Source organism: Oncorhynchus tshawytscha, linkage group LG05 (genome assembly GCF_018296145.1).
Source record: "Oncorhynchus tshawytscha isolate Ot180627B linkage group LG05, Otsh_v2.0, whole genome shotgun sequence".
Lineage (NCBI taxonomy): Eukaryota > Metazoa > Chordata > Actinopteri > Salmoniformes > Salmonidae > Oncorhynchus > Oncorhynchus tshawytscha.
In genome coordinates, this window is record NC_056433.1 from 63,463,365 (window position 1) to 63,483,694 (window position 20,330).

Genomic DNA, 20,330 nt, shown 5'->3' on the forward strand with positions numbered 1-20,330 from the left:
TGTGTGTGTCTGTGTGTGTGTGTGGGTAGAGTCCAGTGTGTCTGTGTGTGTGTGTGGGTAGAGTCCAGTGTGTTGGTAGAGTCCAGTGTGTTGGTAGAGTCCAGTGTGTTGGTAGAGTCCAGTGTGTGGGTAGAGTCCAGTGTGTGTGTGTGTCTGTGTGTGTGTGTGTGGGGGGTAGAGTCCAGTGTGTGTGTGTCTGTGTGTGTGGGTAGAGTCCAGTGTGTGTGTGTCTGTGTGTGTGTGTGGGTAGAGTCCAGTGTGTGTGTGTGTGTCTGTGTGTGTGTGTGGGTAGAGTCCAGTGTGTGTGTGTCTGTGTGTGTGTGTGTAGAGTCCAGTGTGTGTGTGGGTAGAGTCCAGTGTGTGGGTATAGTCCAGTGTGTGGGTAGAGTCCAGTGTGTGTGTGTCTGTGAGTGTGTGTGTGGGTAGAGTCCAGTGTGTGTGGGTAGAGTCCAGTGTGTTGGTAGAGTCCAGTGTGTTGGTAGAGTCCAGTGTGTGGGTAGAGTCCAGTGTGTGTGTGGGTAGAGTCCAGTGTGTGTTGGTAGATTCCAGTGTGTGGGTAGAGTCCAGTGTGTGTGTGGGTAGATTCCAGTGTGTGTGTGGGTAGAGTCCAGTGTGTGGGTAGAGTCCAGTGTGTGGGTAGAGTCCAGTGTGTGTGTGGGTAGAGTCCAGTGTGTGTGTTTGGGGGACAAGTCCAATGTGTGTGTGTGTGGGGTAGGCGTTGTGGAGTCCAGTATGTGTTTGTGTGTGTGGGAGGGTAGATTCCAGTGTGTGTGGGTGGGTGTGTGTGTTGGTGGGTGGGTGGGTGGGTGGGTGGGTAGGTAGAGTCCAGTGTGTGTGTGGGTAGAGTCCAGTGTGTGTGTGTCTGTGTGTGTGTGTGTAGAGTCCAGTGTGTGTGTGTGTGTCTGTGTGTGTGTGTGGGTAGAGTCCAGTGTGTGTGTGTCTGTGTGTGTGTGTGTAGAGTCCAGTGTGTGTGTGGGTAGAGTCCAGTGTGTGGGTATAGTCCAGTGTGTGGGTAGAGTCCAGTGTGTGTGTGTCTGTGAGTGTGTGTGTGGGTAGAGTCCAGTGTGTGTGTGGGTAGAGTCCAGTGTGTGTGTGGGTAGAGTCCAGTGTGTGGGTAGAGTCCAGTGTGTTGGTAGAGTCCAGTGTGTTGGTAGAGTCCAGTGTGTGGGTAGAGTCCAGTGTGTGTGTGGGTAGAGTCCAGTGTGTGTTGGTAGATTCCAGTGTGTGGGTAGAGTCCAGTGTGTGTGTGGGTAGATTCCAGTGTGTGTGTGGGTAGAGTCCAGTGTGTGGGTAGAGTCCAGTGTGTGGGTAGAGTCCAGTGTGTGTGTGGGTAGAGTCCAGTGTGTGTGTTTGGGGGACAAGTCCAGTGTGTGTGTGTGTGGGGGTAGGCGTTGTGGAGTCCAGTATGTGTTTGTGTGTGTGGGAGGGTAGATTCCAGTGTGTGTGGGTGGGTGTGTGTGTGTGTGTGTGTTGGTGGGTGGGTGGGTGGGTGGGTGGGTAGGTAGAGTCCAGTGTGTGTGTGGGTAGAGTTTCTGTGTTTGAGGACGAGTACAGTGTGTGTGACTGGGTTGGCGGGGTGGAGTCCAGTGTGTGTGTATGTGTCTGTGTGTGGGTAGAGTCCAGTGTGTGTGTGGGGGTGTAGAGTCCAGTGTGTGTTTGTGTGGGTAGCGTCCAGTGTGTGTGTTGGGGTGTAGAGTGTAGAGTCCAGTGTGTGTTTGTGTGGGTAGAGTCCAGTGTGTGTGGGCAGGGGGTAGAGTCCAGTGTGTGTTTGTGTGGGTAGAGTCCAGTGTGTGTGTATGGGGGTTGGGGAGTAGAGTTCAGTGTGATTGTGGGGGTGGGGGGGTGGGGGGTCCAGTATACGTGTGTTTGGTTAGAGTACAGTATGTGTGTGTGTGTGATAGGTAGAGTGTAGAGCCAAGTGTGTGTGGATAGTGTCCATTGCGTGTGTGTGTGTGGGGGGTAGTGTCCGGTGTGTGTGTTTGGGGACAAGTCCAGTGTGTGTGTGTGGGTAGGCGTTGTGGAGTCCAGTATGTGTGTGTGTGTGTGTTTGGGTAGAGTCCAGTGTGTGTGTGTGTGTGTGTGTGGGTAGAGTCCAGTGTGTGTGTGTGTGGGTAGAGTCCAGTGTGTGTGTGTCTGTGTGTGTGTGTGTGTGGGTAGAGTCCAGTGTGTGTGTGGGTAGAGTCCAGTGTGTGTGTGTGTGTGTGTGTGTGTGTGAGGGTAGAGTCCAGTGTGTGTGTGTGTGGGTAGAGTCCAGTGTGTGTGTGTCTGTGTGTGTGTGTGGGTAGAGTCCAGTGTGTCTGTGTGTGTGTGTGGGTAGAGTCCAGTGTGTTGGTAGAGTCCAGTGTGTTGGTAGAGTCCAGTGTGTTGGTAGAGTCCAGTGTGTGGGTAGAGTCCAGTGTGTGTGTGTGTGTGGGGGTAGAGTCCAGTGTGTGTGTGTCTGTGTGTGTGTGTGTGGGTAGAGTCCAGTGTGTGTGTGTCTGTGTGTGCGTGTGGGTAGAGTCCAGTGTGTGTGTGTGTGTCTGTGTGTGTGTGTGGGTAGAGTCCAGTGTGTGTGTGTCTGTGTGTGTGTGTGTGTGGGTAGAGTCCAGTGTGTGTGTGGGTAGAGTCCAGTGTGTGGGTAGAGTCCAGTGTGTGGGTAGAGTCCAGTGTGTGGGTAGAGTCCAGTGTGTGGGTAGAGTCCAGTGTGTGGGTAGAGTCCAGTGTGTGTGTGGGTAGAGTCCAGTGTGTGTGTGGGTAGAGTCCAGTGTGTGTGTGTGTGTTGGTAGATTCCAGTGTGTGGGTAGAGTCCAGTGTGTGGGTAGAGTCCAGTGTGTGGGTAGAGTCCAGTGTGTGTGTGGGTAGACTCCAGTGTGTGTGTGTGTTGGTAGAGTCCAGTGTGTGTGTGGGTAGAGTCCAGTGTGTGTGTGGGTAGAGTCCAGTGTGTGGGTAGATTCCAGTGTGTGGGTAGAGTCCAGTGTGTGGGTAGAGTCCAGTGTGTGTGTGGGTAGAGTCCAGTGTGTGTGTGTGTGTGGGTAGAGTCCAGTGTGTGTGTGTGTGTGTGTGTGAGGGTAGAGTCCAGTGTGTGTGTGTCTGTGTGTGTGTGTGTGGGTAGAGTCCAGTGTGTGTGTGTCTGTGTGTGTGTGTGTGGGGGTAGAGTCCAGTGTGTGTGTGTCTGTGTGTGTGTGTGTGGGTAGAGTCCAGTGTGTGTGTGTCTGTGTGTGCGTGTGGGTAGAGTCCAGTGTGTGTGTGTGTGTCTGTGTGTGTGTGTGGGTAGAGTCCAGTGTGTGTGTGTCTGTGTGTGTGTGTGTGTGGGTAGAGTCCAGTGTGTGTGTGGGTAGAGTCCAGTGTGTGGGTAGAGTCCAGTGTGTGGGTAGAGTCCAGTGTGTGGGTAGAGTCCAGTGTGTGTGTGGGTAGAGTCCAGTGTGTGTGTGGGTAGAGTCCAGTGTGTGTGTGTGTGTTGGTAGATTCCAGTCCAGAGTCCAGTGTGTGGGTAGAGTCCAGTGTGTGGGTAGAGTCCAGTGTGTGTGTGGGTAGACTCCAGTGTGTGTGTGTGTTGGTAGAGTCCAGTGTGTGTGTGGGTAGAGTCCAGTGTGTGTGTGGGTAGAGTCCAGTGTGTGGGTAGATTCCAGTGTGTGGGTAGAGTCCAGTGTGTGGGTAGAGTCCAGTGTGTGTGTGGGTAGAGTCCAGTGTGTGTGTGTGTGTGGGTAGAGTCCAGTGTGTGTGTGTGTGTGTGTGTGGGTAGAGTCCAGTGTGTGTGTGTCTGTGTGTGTGTGTGTGGGTAGAGTCCAGTGTGTGTGTGTCTGTGTGTGTGTGTGGGTAGAGTCCAGTGTGTGGGTAGAGTCCAGTGTGTTGGTAGAGTCCAGTGTGTTGGTAGAGTCCAGTGTGTTGGTAGAGTCCAGTGTGTGGGTAGAGTCCAGTGTGTGTGTGTCTGTGTGTGTGTGTGTGTGTGGGGTAGAGTCCAGTGTGTGTGTGTCTGTGTGTGTGTGTGTGGGTAGAGTCCAGTGTGTGTGTGTCTGTGTGTGTGTGTGGGTAGAGTCCAGTGTGTGTGTGTGTGTGTGTGTGTGTGTGTGTGTAGAGTCCAGTGTGTGTGTGTCTGTGTGTGTGTGTGTGGGGGTAGAGTCCAGTGTGTTGGTAGAGTCCAGTGTGTGGGTAGAGTCCAGTGTGTGGGTAGAGTCAGTGTGTGGGTAGAGTCCAGTGTGTGGGTAGAGTCCAGTGTGTGGGTAGAGTCCAGTGTGTGGGTAGAGTCAGTGTGTTGGTAGAGTCCAGTGTGTGGGTAGAGTCCAGTGTGTGTGTGGGTAGAGTCCAGTGTGTGTGTGGGTAGAGTCCAGTGTGTGTGTGTGTGTTGTAGATTCCAGTGTGTGGGTAGAGTCCAGTGTGTGGGTAGAGTCCAGTGTGTGTGGGTAGAGTCCAGTGTGTGGGTAGAGTCCAGTGTGTGTGTGGGTAGAGTCCAGTGTGTGTGTGTGTTGGTAGAGTCCAGTGTGTGTGGGTAGAGTCCAGTGTGTGTGTGGGTAGATTCCAGTGTGTGGGTAGAGTCCAGTGTGTGTGTGGGTAGATTCCAGTGTGTGGGTAGATTCCAGTGTGTGGGTAGATTCCAGTGTGTGGGTAGAGTCCAGTGTGTGGGTAGATTCCAGTGTGTGGGTAGAGTCCAGTGTGTGGGTAGAGTCCAGTGTGTGGGTAGAGTCCAGTGTGTGGGTAGAGTCCAGTGTGTGGGTAGAGTCCAGTGTGTGGGTAGAGTCCAGTGTGTGGGTAGATTCCAGTGTGTGGGTAGATTCCAGTGTGTGGGTAGAGTCCAGTGTGTGGGTAGAGTCCAGTGTGTGGGTAGAGTCCAGTGTGTGTGTAGATTCCAGTGTGTAGGTAGAGTCCAGTGTGTGGGTAGATCCAGTGTGTGGGTAGAGTCCAGTGTGTGGGTAGAGTCCAGTGTGTGGGTAGAGTCCAGTGTGTGGGTAGAGTCCAGTGTGTGGGTAGATTCCAGTGTGTGGGTAGAGTCCAGTGTGTGGGTAGATTCCAGTGTGTGGGTAGATTCCAGTGTGTAGGTAGAGTCCAGTGTGTGTGTGGGTAGAGTCCAGTGTGTGGGTAGAGTCCAGTGTGTAGGTAGAGTCCAGTGTGTGTGTGGGTAGAGTCCAGTGTGTGGGTAGAGTCCAGTGTGTGGGTAGATTCCAGTGTGTAGGTAGAGTCCAGTGTGTGTGGGTAGAGTCCAGTGTGTGGGTAGAGTCCAGTGTGTGGGTAGAGTCCAGTGTGTGTGTGTGTGTTGGTAGATTCCAGTGTGTGGGTAGAGTCCAGTGTGTGTGTGGGTAGAGTCCAGTGTGTGGGTAGAGTCCAGTGTGTGTGTGGGTAGAGTCCAGTGTGTGTGTGGGTAGAGTCCAGTGTGTGTGGGTAGAGTCCAGTGTGTGTGTGGGTAGAGTCCAGTGTGTGTGTGGGTAGAGTCCAGTGTGTGGGTAGAGTCCAGTGTGTGTGTGGGTAGAGTCCAGTGTGTGGGTAGAGTCCAGTGTGTGTGTGGGTAGAGTCCAGTGTGTGTGTGGGTAGAGTCAGTGTGTGTGTGTGGGTAGAGTCCAGTGTGTGTGTGGGTAGAGTCCAGTGTGTGGGTAGAGTCCAGTGTGTGTGTTGGTAGAGTCCAGTGTGTGGGTAGAGTCCAGTGTGTGTGTGGGTAGAGTCCAGTGTGTGTGTGTGTGTTGGTAGATTCCAGTGTAAGAGAGATGATGAGTTCCCACAATCCTGACAAAAACACTTGTATTTGATGTAATTGTTATCCTTTCCCCAGTAAAGGTCTGAGCTACAGCACTGGGGATCATTCATAAGAGAGTAGCTTGACTTTAACAATAGCTACAGTAGTGTAACTGATTGGGTTTAAACAACACTGTCAGCCTGCTGAGTTACTGTGAAGCCTAGGCAGTCTCATTTTTCCTATTCATATTAGACATCTTTGTCGTCTTGGGGTGGGTTGTTCTTTTCATGTCCTTTCTCTCTCTTCTCCAATACTTATCTCTCTCTCTCATCTCGAACTCTCTTTCCTCTCTCAAACCCCTTCTCTCTCACAACTCTCCCCCTCTCTCACCCTCTCTTCCTCATCCCGCTCTCTTTCTCCATCTTTCTATCTCTCTCACCCCCCCTCTCTCTCTCTGTGTGACAGATGTAATGGAGGATTCTTTCATTAGTTGTGTTAGGCACAGCAGGTCACAGCCTCAGCAGACATTTAATTACACCACACATGCACGCACACACACACTCACACACACTCTAACTGGATTAATTCAGCTGTGACAGGAAAGGCTGTGATGGAGCATGGTAATAATATAAACCACTCAGCAAGAAAACTAACCCTAGAGCTATACACATCTACCTCTCCCGTTCTCTCACACTCTCTCTGTCTACCTCTCTTGGCATTTCATGTCGCTCACATGCCGGAGAGACATTCTAATGGAAGGTGGGGGTGTCGTGTGTGTGTGTGTGTGTGTGTGTGTGAGCACGCCTATACAGTGCCGAGAAAAATATTTGTCTGATTCTTCTGATTTTCGAATATTTCTGATTTATTTTACTAGGCAAGTCAGTTAAAAACAAATTCTTATTTTCAATGACAGCGTAGGAAGCGTGGGTTGTTCAGGGGTAGAACGACAGATTTTGACCTTGTCAGCTCGGGATTCGATCTTGCATCTTTCGGTTACTAGTCCAACTGTCACGTTCTGACCTTAGTTCCTTTGTTTTGTCTTTTGTTTTAGTATGGTCAGGGCGTGAGTTGGGTGGGTTGTCTATGTTAGTTTGTCTATGATTTTCTATTTCTGTGTTTGTCCTGGTATGGTTCTCAATCAGAGGCAGCTGTCAATCGTTGTCCCTGATTGAGAACCATATTTAGGTAGCCTGTTTTCCATTGTGTTTTGTGGGTGGTTGTTTTCTGTTTAGTGTTGTTGTTTCACCTTTCAGGACTGTTTGTTTGTCGGGTTTTTTTTGTTCTAGTGTTGCATATTTCATTAAATAATATGAATACTTACCATGCTGCACCTTGGTCCTCCTCTCCTTCCCCAGACGACAAGCATTACACCAACGCTCTAACCACTAGGCTACCTGCCACCCCTGATACTGAATATGATCAGATCTTCAACCAAAACCTAATATTAGATAAAGGGAACCTGAGGTTCTGACTGGAATGCAGTGCTTGGTTTTCAGCAGGAATAATGCCAAAAAAGCACCTGGAAGCAGCTGGATGATCATCAAGACTCTTGGAAGAATGTCCTATGGACAGATGATTCAAAATGATAACTTTATGGATGACATGGGTCCCATTATGCCTGGTGAAAACCAATCACTGCATTCCACAGTCAGAACCTCATACCAACTGTCAAGTATGGTGGTGGTGGTAGTGTGATGGTTTGGGGATGCTTTGCTGCCTCAGGACCTGGACGACTTGCCTTAATAGAAGGAACCATGAATTCTGCTCTGTATCAGAGAAGTCTACAGGAGAATGTCAGGCCATCTGTCTGTGAGCTGAAGCTGAAGCGCAGCTGGGTCATGCAGCAAGACAATGTTCCAAAACACACAATCAAGTCTACATGAAAATGGCTAAAAAACAACTAATTTGAAGTTTTGGAATGTTTTAGTCAATGTCCAGACCTAATCTCAATTGACATGTTGTGGCAGGACTTGAAACGAAGCAGTTCATGCTTGAAAACCCACAAATGTCGCTGAGTTACAGCAGTTCTGAATGGAAGAGTGGGCCAAAATTCCTCCACAGCGACGGGAGAGACTGATTAACAACTACAGGAAGTGTTTGGTTGGAGTCATTTAGGCTAAAGGTGGCACAACCAGTTATTGATATTGGGTGTTGCATAACTTTATTTATGAAATAAATGAAATAAGTATTAAATTGTGTTATTTGTCCAATCAGGTCCCCTTTATTTAATATTAGATTTTGGTTGAAGATTTGATAACATTCAGTAATAAAACAAAATGCAAAAGTAGAGAAAATGAGAAAAATGGCAAATACTTTTTCACGGCACTGTATGTTCTGTTGTTCTGTAAGTGACAGCCAGTCATAGTGGCTGAAGAAAGCAGGATTAAATACGGCTATGGGTGTCAGGTAGCTTAGAGGTTACAGAGCAACTGTATGTTCTGTTGGTCTGTAAGTGACAGCCAGTCATAGTGGCTGAAGAAAGCAGGATTAAATACGGCTATGGGTGTCAGGTAGCTTAGAGGTTACAGAGCAACTGTATGTTCTGTTGGTCTGTAAGTGACAGCCAGTCATAGTGGCTGAAGAAAGCAGGATTAAATACGGCTATGGGTGTCAGGTAGCTTAGAGGTTACAGAGCAACTGTATGTTCTGTTGGTCTGTAAGTGACAGCCAGTCATAGTGGCTGAAGAAAGCAGGATTAAATACGGCTATGGGTGTCAGGTAGCTTAGAGGTTACAGAGCAACTGTATGTTCTGTTGGTCTGTAAGTGACAGCCAGTCATAGTGGCTGAAGAAAGCAGGATTAAATACGGCTATGGGTGTCAGGTAGCTTAGAGGTTGTGAATGGGGAGGAAGAGTGAGAATGGGGAGGAAGAGTGAGAATGGGGAGGAAGAGTGAGAATGGGGAGGAAGAGTGAGAATGGGGAGGAAGAGTGAGAATGGGGAGGAAGAGTGAGAATGGGGAGGAAGAGTGAGAATGGGGAGGAAGAGTGAGAATGGGGAGGAAGAGTGAGAATGGGGAGGAAGAGTGAGAATGGGGAGGAAGAGTGTGAATGGGGAGGAAGAGTGAGAATGGGGAGGAAGAGTGAGAATGGGGAGGAAGAGTGAGAATGGGGAGGAAGAGTGAGAATGGGGAGGAAGAGTGAGAATGGGGAGGAAGAGTGAGAATGGGGAGGAAGAGTGAGAATGGGGAGGAAGAGTGAGAATGGGGAGGAAGAGTGAGAATGGGGAGGAAGAGTGAGAATGGGGAGGAAGAAAGAGAATGGGGAGGAAGAGTGAGAATGGGGAGGAAGAGTGAGAATGGGGAGAAAGAAGGAGAGAATGGGAGAAAGAGAGCTTGAATTGGGGACCTAGCAGTGTGTTTGTGTCTGTTATTTGAGAATGAGAGGAATACTGAAGCCATTTGCCAATCAAATGACAGCAGAATACTGTGTGGCTTTCTTGTTTTTCACTGTGTACTAATACTCTCTTTCCAGCTGGATCATAATGAGAGGTGTGTGTATGGTAATGTGTGTGTACTGTACTGACCCTGTGTGTCTCTGTCTCTCTCAGGGCAGGATCGGAGCGAGGCCGGGTTGATCAGGCGGTTTAAGGGGGATGGCGTTCGCTACAAGGCTAAACTTATCGGTCTGGATGAGGTCACCGCTGCACGCGGAGACAAACTCTGTCAGGACTCCATGATGAAGCTCAAGGTAACTGTGTGTATGTGTTTGTGTGACTGTGACTGTATGTGTGTGTGTATGTGTCCCTGAGGCCAGGGAATGAGGGGGAAGGGGAGGATGAAGATGGGCGAGAGAAGCAGTGAGGAGGAGGATTTTGGGGTGAAAAATGGGGGCAGGATGGGGTGAAAAATGAGAGGGGTGCTGAGAAAGGAGACAGGCAAGGGTTGATGGGCGAATGAGAAGGATGAGGACAGGGGTAAAGAGCGGAGGTAGATGGTCCATTGATCAACTTGTTTCCCAATTTGCTCATCCAGACAGAAAGTCCATCCACACACACACACACACACACACACACACACACAGTCACTACCAATCTGTCCTCTTCCAACTCAAATCTTATTTGTCACATACACATGGTTAGCAGATGTTAATGTGAGTGTAGCGAAATGCTTGTTCTTCTAGTTCCGACCATGCAGTAAAATGGAACGCGAAGCGAGGCGGTTATCTCTCTCGGCGCCGGAAGTACTTCCCTGCCCTTCTCCATCTAAAGTCAGTAATGTGTGTATATGTGTTTAACCCTGTCGTGTGTGTATTCTGTAGGGTATCGCAGCAGCAGGGCGGTCGAAAGGAGACCACAAACAGAAGGTGTTTCTAACTGTCTCCTTTGGAGGGATCAAGATCTTCGATGAGAAGTCTGGGGTAAGTTTCAGTGTGTGTGTGTGTGTGTGTGTGTGTGTGTGTGTGTGTGTGTGTGTGTGTGTGTGTGTGTGTGTGTGTGTGTGTGTGTGTGTGTGTGTGTGTGTGTGTGTGTGTGTGTGTGTGTGTGTGTGTAAGATATTGCTCCAGGGGGACAGGTGGACCTGTTAATGAGGCTGCTCTAAGGAGTCCAAGGGGAAATCAGGGGGACCTAATTGAAACTACCTCAGTAGATCAGAATACAGACCTGCTTTATTGTCTGATTGGCAGAGAATAGCGTCGCAGTCTGTCTTCCTCTGTGTGTATCTTTGTGTCTGGTTACTGGGGGCTTTGTTTGTGGTGCCTCTTATGTGCCAGGCTGCCACTAGAGGTGTTTGTGTGTGTGGCCTTGCCTTTCAACATCCCATACTGCAACCATATTGCTTACATACCCATCCCTTCCTTCCTCCCTCCCTATGGATAGATGAGCTGGATTGGTGGTTGGATGAATGGATGGATGGATGGATGACCTCTCTCATGGAGGAGGGAAGGTCATGGAGGGAGGAGCTGTCTGAGATTGAAGAGAGGCGCGAAGGAACAATCTCTCCTCCGTCCCCGCAGAGGGTGGACCCTCGTGTTCTCTCTTTCTGTCACGGATGAATGGAACACCCAGGAGGGGTGGAGAGAGGGCGAGGCCTTTAACAGAAAAATAAAAAGTGTGTGTATGTCATCCCCTCTCCAGCCCTAGCTTAGTACAAGACATCTGGGTTCCAGTCCAATCTACAGGCATGGGATGTGTGTGTGTGTGTGTGTGTGCTTTCATGCGTACTTGCATGGGATCACAGGGCCTCTCCTGCTGGGGGGGACTCTTATTATTGTCAGGTCAGTCAATGGGAGAAATGATAATCATCAGCCTAGTTAATAAATATAGGACACATCAGTCACACAGAGTTACTGTCTCCTCTCGTACCACTGTAGCTACTGCTGTGTGCTCTGTAGTACTGTCAGCTCTGTCAGAGCACTGTGTGGGGTTGACAGATGCACAGATTTGGGCTCCATGCTATTTTCTGAGATTGCCTCTGTCTGTAGTGTCACATCCAGGGAGAAAATGTAGTGATCGACTCGACTGCCTGCAGTGACGCGACTCTCATTGTCACATACATACACTGTCACACATGCACGCACGCGCAGCACGCGCACAGACGCACAGTCCCAGCTCTGGTTCACTGGGACAACCAATGCCATCTGCCATGGGCACAGCCATCCCTCCCTGGCACAAACCACTCTGGCTAAACTGGAGGGAGTAGGGGAACTAAAGACTGTTAAATGTAGCAGGCGGGAGGGTGTGTGTGTGTGTGTGTGTGTGTGGAAGAGGTCTAATCCCCCCCCCTCCTGCCTGGCACAGAGACACAACACGGAGGCTCACAGGGAGTAGTGGGACTGTATCTGTCCGTCTGGCCACTTCCTGCTGAGGGCTGCCTAAGCTCTGAACAGAACTACTGCCAGATCATCCTCTTTCCTCTCATCTATTCATCTCTAGATCAATGGTTCTGTCTGTGATAACTTTGTGTTTCTGTCTCTCTCAGGTCCTCCAGCACCACCATGCTGTCCATGAGATCTCGTACATTGCTAAAGACATCACGGACCACCGAGCCTTTGGCTACGTCTGTGGGAAGGAGGGAAACCACCACTTCGTAGCTATCAAGACCGCTCAGTCAGTGAGTACCACACAATTTGTGAATGTGTGTGTATGTCCATGATCCCTATTGCCCTCTGCTAGCCACGGGGAACATTGTCCTGTTGACATTTAGATAATGACCCTTGAATCAGCTCTCAACAGATAGACACATGCAGAGCACTGTCTGCCCTGCTGCTGCTGCTGCTGTGGTGTGTGTGTCTGTATGTGTGTGTGTGTGTGTGTGTGTGTGTGTGTGTGTGTGTGTGTGTGTGTGTGTGTGTGTGTGTGTGTGTGTGTGTGTGCATAGAGAATTGCGATAGTCTATATTCTCACTATTTTGTTGTTGTCTGTGTCTTAAATTCCTGTGGGCAGGTTCTGCGTGTAGACATAGAGTCTGCCTGGATGGAATGGGATGCGTGAAATAATGAACTGCAGTAGTTTTGGTCTTTGGGTTTTCTTCACTGGTTATATGGACTAGGGGTTTAAACATTAAAACATTTAAATGAAATTGGGATCATTAACGTTAAGAAAAAAAAAGAAGAAAAAAATGATGTGATTTTTTGGGGGTTCCTATTACAAAGTATGTCATTGCCCTTTTAAAACGCCACTGCCCCTGTTTACAACAACAAGAATTAAAGCTGCAAGCAGCGTTGCCGGGTTTCAAGTTGTGGGCCCACTGTGCCACCATCCTGACAAATTGGACACGGATGAGCTACTTCCGTACTCCTTACCATGTTTGGAAAATATCAAAACTGAACATCAACCAGATCATGCAGAATGCTTTTGATGTATACTGAAGAAAAATATAAACACAAGGAGTTCTGGTTCAGCATGTGAATGGAGAAGAAGCTTGTGGACGAGGCTCCTACACATTAGCTCATTTTGCCAAATTTGTACTTTGCATTCCATTTCTTAAATATCATATTTTTATTTTATGAGTTCGTAAGTTACCTTTTTGATTCACATGACCTGAGGAGCAGAAGACCTGTAACTAACATTTCAACCACGATGGCAAACGTGAATGGTAATGGGGCCAACTCCAGTCCAACTGTTCCAGAGCCTCATGCGGTCACACTCCCCACAGATCTTCAGAACCTCCGTACGGTTCTGGTCTCGGAAATTACAGCTACCATTGCCACTCAGCTCAAAACTGCCATTGATGCTGCTCTGGCCCCCTTCTCTGCCATCCTAGATGGTGTCCGAGCCACTGCGGATTAACAAGGCCACCGAATTGACGGCTTTGAACCTGTGCAACCTGTGTGACTACAGTGACCGCATAGTAACTTGAGAAAACGGTCGCCCATCTGAGCTCCGAAAAATAAAAGCTGATCGACAAGACCGATGACCTGGAATCCCGTTCTTGCCGTTGCAATCTTCGTGTTGTTGGTATAGCAGAGAAACGTGAAGGAGGGGACTCGGTTAAGTTCATGTCAGAATTCTTTGCGGATGTGCTAGGTCTGGCCATCGTTCAATCACCCCGAAGCTGGATAGAGTCCACTGCATTGGCCCCTCCCCAGCGGGTGGAGACGACAACTCCAAGCCTAGAGTGTTTATCATCCATTTTCACTACTACGGTGACAAGGAGCACATCCTCCAGAGGCAGGGCAGAGACCAGCTACACTTCTGCAGACGCAAGGTGTTCAATTCCAGGCTTTTGCAGAGCTTTCCTCTGTTGTTTTTTCTTTATTTTCGTCTAGATACTTACTGAAGGACTTTTCACCACTTTATACGCACATACATTCTTATGTGTACAGACACTCGGCCTCTTTCGTTTTTCTGTTGACCTTCTTTACCGTTTTGTGAATACCTTTTCAAGTGTATTCCACGACTGGGGCTATGGAGCCTCTCCGCGTTAGGATAGGAAGGTTTTCTTTTTATATTTTATATTGTATATTTTACACCTAACACAGGCTTCAATAGCGCTTCTCCTTAAGAAGGGGAAAGACCCCACTTCCTGTTCTTCATTTAGGCCCCTAAGTCTCCTTAATGTGGATGTAAAGGTGATAGCGAGGCGTCTGGAAGTAGTCTTACCAGGATTCATATCACAGGAACAAACCGGCTTTATAAAGGACAGATATTCATTTTTTAACATTTGTGACGCTGCTTAACATGATTTATTGTAAACAATTCTCCAACTCCCCTGAGGTGGTAATCTCCCTAGACGCAGAGAAGGTATTCGACAGAATTGAGTGGGAGAACCTATTTGCTGTTCTTAAAAAATGTGGATTTGGGGACAAATTTAGCTCATGGATCCGTCTCTTGTATACATCTCCCCAGGCCAGTGTCTGTACCAATGACACCCGTTCTGATTATTTTGTCCTGGAATGTGGGACACACAAAGGCTGCCCACTGTCCCCTTCATTATCTGTCGCAAATTGAGCCCCTTTCAGTAGCTTTACGGGCATCCTCCTCTTTCCAATGTGTAAAGGAGTTGATCAAAGGTTATCATTATATGCAGATTATTTGTTACTCTATGTAAATAACCCTGTAACCTGTTTACCTTCTATCCTTTTTATTCTGGAGAACTTTGGCACCTTCTCCGGTTACAAGCTGAATCTCCAGAAAAGTGAGTGCTTCCCAATCAATCCAGCAGACAGACTTGCCCTTTTGAGCGCTACAGCTCCAGCAGACAGACTTGCCCTTTTGAGCGCTACAGCTCCAGCAGACAGGCTTGCCCTTTTGAGCGCTACAGCTCCAGCAGACAGACTTGCCCTTTTGAGCGCTACAGCTCCAGCAGACAGACTTGCCATTTTGAGCGCTACAGCTCCAGCAGACAGACTTGCCCTTTTGAGCGCTACAGCTCCAGCAGACAGACTTGCCCTTTTGAGCGCTACAGCTCCAGCAGACAGGCTTGCCCTTTTGAGCGCTACAGCTCCAGCAGACAGACTTGCCCTTTCAGCTTAGCCACTCTGGTTTCAAATACCTTGGAGTTTAACGTAATTCGTTCATTACATGCTCTTTTTTCTGCAAACCTTGCTCCCCTTGCACAAATGAAAACTGATTTTCAGAGATGGGGTAGCTTACCACTACCACTTAATGGAAGGATTAATGCTGTAAAAATGAACAGTTTACCCAAATTCCTTTATATATTTCAATCTATCCCATTGTTTTTTCCAAAGTGTTTTTTTAAAAGTCAATCAGTCAGGCTGTTACCACATTTATCTGGGGAGGAAAGGTACCCAGAGTCAGTAGATATTTACTTTAGAGGTTCATATTTAGCGGAGGGCTGGCACAACCCAACTTTTGATACTATTTCTGGGCAGCCAACTTTCAGAAATTTCTACTCTGGTTGCATGTTCCAGATACCCCATTGTGCCACATAGAGGCACATTCCTATATTTCTTATTATCTTCCTGCTTTACTCTGCTCTTCTCTCCCAACAATCCCCTCTCGCCATACTCGCAATCCTCTAGTGCTGTCAACACTTAAGATTTGGTACCAGTTTTGAAGACATTTTAAATTCTCAGCTGCATCTACTATGGGTCCTATTGATAATAATCACTTTTTTCCCACATTTCTCTAATAGATAATGCTTTCTCTAACTGGACAAGGAAAGGTATTAAGTCCTTCCAAGACTTTATATGTAAATATACTAGTTTTCCCAACCTGGCCTCTAAATACTCTTTGCCTCCATCTCACTTTTTCCGTTACCTTCAAATTAGGCATTGTGTCTCCTCCCAATTTTCTGGCTTCCTTGCTCCACCCCCTTGCCAACCCTGAGATGGCATATTGACTATATTACCTCGACAGAAAGCAGTCATTTCTCAGATCTATCTGTGAATTTTGTCATTGGACAAACACTCCACCAACAAAATTAAATCTGCTTGTGAATGGGAAATGGGTGTTGAATTTACACGAGTGGTGGGATGAGGTGATTGATAGAGTACGCTCCACTACATCTTGTGCTTGTCTTGGTCTCATACAATTTAAGATTTTACATAGGGTGCATTTTTCCAAATCCAGATAGTCTGACATATATATCCAAATGTAAATGATGAGTGTGATAGAGGTCATGTCTCACCATGTGACCTTAGTCACATGTTCATTCAATGCTCTAAACTACAAAATAACTTGGATTCTATTTTTAAAACTTTATCTGAGGTGCTTGAAATGAACCTGCAGTGTTGTCCCTTGATAGCGGTTTTTGGTATTCCAGAAGACTTGTTCTCCTTGGATCCCAAACATGCTGATATACTTTACATCCTTATTAGCTCGACGTAGAACTCTTCTCCAGTGGAAGTCTGCTCAGCCCCCCTCTACTTCTCAATGGCTCAACGATGTCATGTTCTTCCTAAAGCTTGAGAATATGAAGTATTCTCTTAGGGGTTCCAATGATACTTTTGTTAGAAAATTGCAACCATTTATATCATACTTTAATGGCTTGCAGAGGCTCCCCTCTGATGAGATGCTTTCAGGTTTCCCAGTAGGTATTTCCAGTAGTCATTACATAATAGGTACAGTCATCAATATAATTCTATCCAGTCCAAGCAAGTTTGTCTAAACTGATCATTTATTTATTTATGTTTTTTGAATCCGTATTTTTGTTTGTATTATGTATCTATGTTCAGCAGTTTATCAAATGCTGATGCTCCAGATACTCAACTAGTCCAAAGAAGGCCCGTTTTATTGCTTCTTTAATCAAGACAACACTTTTCAGCTGTGCTAACATAATTGCAAAAGTGCTTTCTAATGATCAATTAGCCTTTTAAAATGATAAACTTGGATTAGCTAACACAACGTGTCATTGGAACACAGGAGTGATGGTTGCTGATAATGGGCCTCTGTACGCCTATGTAGATATTCCATAAAAATCTGCTGTATCCAGCTACAAATGTCATTTACAACATTAACCATGTCTACACTGTATTTCTGAGGGGGGACACACGGATCCCGTAGGGGTTTTAACGTTGTTGACATCTATCATCCACCAGGTGTTCTTAGAGAGTTCCTCAATGAGTTTGGCACCTTGACAAGCTCATTGCCTGACGATGGCTCACCACTCTTCATACTTGGCAACTTCAACTTCTCTATGTCTGCCTTTGATTCAATTCTTTCCAACTCTCTCATTCCCCTCCTTGCCTCTTTTGACCTCACCCTTTCCCAGTCCCCTCCCACTCACAAGGCAGGCAATACGCTTGACCTCATCTTTACTAGAGGCTGTTCACCTACTAGTCTCATTGCACCACCCCCGCAATAGCATCGAATAGCCCCCGCAATATGCAACTTTTCCCCGCAATATGCAACTTTTCAGGGAAGTTAGGAACCAATATACTCAGTCAGTTAGGAAAGCAAAGAATAGCTTTTTCAAACAGAAATTTGCATCCTGTTGCACAAATTGGGACACTGTAAAGTCCATGGAGAATAAGACCACATTGGATGTAGTCTATCACAGTGCAATCCATTTTGCCCCATATACTACCCACCACTGCGACCTGTATGCTTTCGTTGGCTGGCCCTCACTTCATATTCGCTGCTAAACCCACTGGCTCCAGGTCATCTATAAGTCTTTGCTTGGTAATGCCCCGCCTTATCTCAGCACACTGGTCACCATAGCAACACTCACCCGTAGCGTGTGCTCCAGCAGGTATATTTCACTGGCCATCCCCAAAGCCAACTCCTACTTTGGCTGTCTTTCCTTCCAGTTCTCTGCTGCCAATGACTGGAACGAATTGCAAAAATCACTGAAGCTGGAGACTTATATCTCCCTCACTAACTTTAAGCATCAGCTGTCAGAGCTGCTTACCGATCACTGCACCTGTATACAGCCCATCTGCAAATAGCCCACCCAACTACCTCATCCCCATATTGTTATTTATTTTTGCTCTTTTGCACCCCAGTATCTCTACTTGCACATCATCATCTGCACATCTATCACTCCAGTGTTAATGCTAAATTGTTATTATTTCGCCACTATGGCCAATTTATTGCCTTACCTCTCTAATCTTACTACATTTCCACACACTGTATATAGATTTTTATATTGTGTAACTCTGTGTTGTTGTTTTTGTTGCACTGCTTGGCTTTATCTTGGCCAGGTCGCAGTTGTAAATGAGAACTTGTTCTCAACTGGCCTACCTGGTTAAATAAAAAATAAAACTGAAATATGAAATAAAAGTTAAATAAAATACAAATAAATCATCCTTCCACTCCCTACCCTCTACCTTCTCTGCCTCTCTATCTGCTGCTAAAGCCACTTTCGATCACTCTACATTTCAAGCTTCTGCCTCTAACCCTAGGAAACTCTTTTCCACCTTCTCCTCTGTCCTTAATCCTCCACCCCCTCCCTCTCTGCGGATGACTTTGTCAACCACTTTGAAAAGAAGGTTGACGACATCCACTCCTCATTCACTCAGCCTATTAAGTCCACTGGTCCCACTACCCCACGCCTTGATCACTTTCTCCCCTCTCTCTGCAGAGGGAATCTTGTGACTAGTGAGGTCTGGCCGCCCTACAACCTGCCCGCTCGACCCATCCCTTCTCCAGACCATCTCTGGAGATGCGTCCTCTCTGACTTCAAAATGGCCCGAGTCGCTCCCCTCCTCAAGAAGCCAACACTCGATTCCTCTGTCGTCAAAACCTACAGACCGGTATCCCTTCTTTCTTTTATTTCCAAAACACTTGAATGTGCTGTCTCTGACCAACTTCCTCGCTATCTCTCTCAGAACCATCTTCTTGACCCTAAACAGTCAGGCTTCAAGTCGGGTCACTCAACCAAGACTGTTTATCTTTGTGTCATTGAGGCTCTCTGCACTGCCAAAGCTAAATCTCTATCCTAAATCTCTGTCTGTACCACGTACTCTCACGACTGGTGTCCCCCAGCACTCAGTTCTAGTTCCTCTCCTCTTGTCTCTGTACACAAGTCCCTGGGCTTCATCACATGGTCTCTCCTATCATTGCTATGCGGATGACACTCAACTACTTTTTACGCCTTCTCCCTTCCTGACACTCAGGTGGTGACACGCATCTCTGCATGCCTGGCAGACATCTCAGCTTGGATGTCGGCCCACCACCTCAAGCTCCACCTTGACAAGACGTAGCAGCCCTTCCTCCTGGGGAAGGTCTGCCTCCTTAAAGTCCTCTCCATCACTTTTGACAACTCCACAGTGTCCTCCTCCCAGAGTGCAAAGAACCTTAGTGTGACCCTGGACAACATCCTGCCATTCTCTTCAAACATCAAATCAGTGACTCGCTCCTGCAGGTTCATGCTCTACAACATCCGTAAAGTATGACCCTACCTCACACTGGAAGTCCTAATCCAGGCACTTGTCATCTCCCGCCTGGAATACTGCAACTCTGTTGGCTGGGTTCCCCACTTGTGCCATCAAACCCTTGCAACGTATCCAGAACACTGCAGCCCGCCTGGTGTTCTACCGTCGCATGTTCTCCCATGTCACCCTGCTTCTCCCATGTCACCCCGCTCCTCCCATGTCACCCCGCTCCTCCCATGTCACCCCGCTTCTCCCATGTCACCCCGCTCCTCCCATGTCACCCTGCTCCTCCCATGTCACCCCGCTTCTCCAATGTCACCCCGCTCCTCCCATGTCACCCTGCTTCTCCCATGTCACACTGCTTCTCCCATGTCACCCTGCTTCTCCCATGTCACCCTGCTTCTCCCATGTCACCCTGCTTCTCCCATGTCACCCTGCTTCTCCCATGTCACCCCGCTCCTCTCCTCCTATGTCACCCCCGCTCCTCCCATGTTGCCACCCTGCTTCTCCCATGTCAGTCCCTCCTCCCATGCTCCTCCCATGTCACCCTGCTCCTCCCATGTCACCCCGCTCCTCCCATGCCACCCTGCTTCTCCCATGTCACCCTGCTTCTCCCATGTCAGTCCACTCCTCCCATGTCACCCTGCTTCTCCCATGTCACCCCGCTACTCCCATGTCACCCTGCTTCTCCCATGCCACCCTGCTTCTCCCATGTCAGTCCACTCCTCCCATGTCACCCTGCTTCTCCCATGTCAGTCCACTCGCATCCACTACAAGACCATGGTACTTACCTACGGAGCAGCAAGAGGAACTGCCCCTCCCTACCTTCAGGCTCTGCTCAAACCCTACACCCAAACCGAGCACTCCGTTCTGCCACCTCTGGTCTCTTGGTCCTCCCACCGCTACAGGAGGGCAGCTTCCGCTCACCCCAGTCCAAGCTCTTCTCTGTCCTGGCGGTCTCTGCCAATCTTCTGAAAACATCTGGAACCCTACCACTTCAAAGAGTATTTTATATAATCCCACAGCACGTTCTCACCAAGACCACCCCCTCCTAACTTTAGCCTACCAGTTGAAGTATTTCATTAGGTTTATGTGGTCAAAAAGGAATGAAAATACAATCACGAGCATCCACTTTTATAGAATATAGGCCTATAACGACATACAACCATCGCAATATCAACTGGAATTACATGGGTCTATTACTGAACTTTCATTGGCAACATGGTTACAGACACAACAATATTATAGTATCCCTTCATCGTGAGGAAAAGCACATGAGCTAATTATAATACACAAAGTAAGCAAAACATAGATATGCATCATTCCAACGTGACATGGTGTGATGAAAGAAACATACAGGAACTCAAATCCTTCTGTTCACCTGATTTAGAATTCCTCACAATCAAATGTAGACCGCATTATCTACCAAGAGAATTCTCTTCGATTATAATCACAGCCGTATATATCCCC

At 47.8% G+C, this 20,330-nt stretch overlaps 1 protein-coding gene across 4 annotated transcripts in view; it reads left to right on the plus strand.

Annotated features, from left to right (window-relative positions):
* LOC112246359 (disabled homolog 1) overlaps nt 1–20,330 on the plus strand; it is a 112,325-nt gene that overhangs the window by 53,503 nt on the left and 38,492 nt on the right. For all 4 annotated transcript variants that reach the window (XM_042322218.1, XM_042322219.1, XM_042322220.1 and 1 more), the window contains exons 3-5: nt 9,190–9,329; nt 9,900–9,998; nt 11,561–11,692. In XM_042322218.1, the coding sequence (XP_042178152.1) occupies nt 9,190–9,329; nt 9,900–9,998; nt 11,561–11,692 (371 nt within the window). The remainder of the gene's footprint in view (nt 1–9,189; nt 9,330–9,899; nt 9,999–11,560; nt 11,693–20,330) is intronic.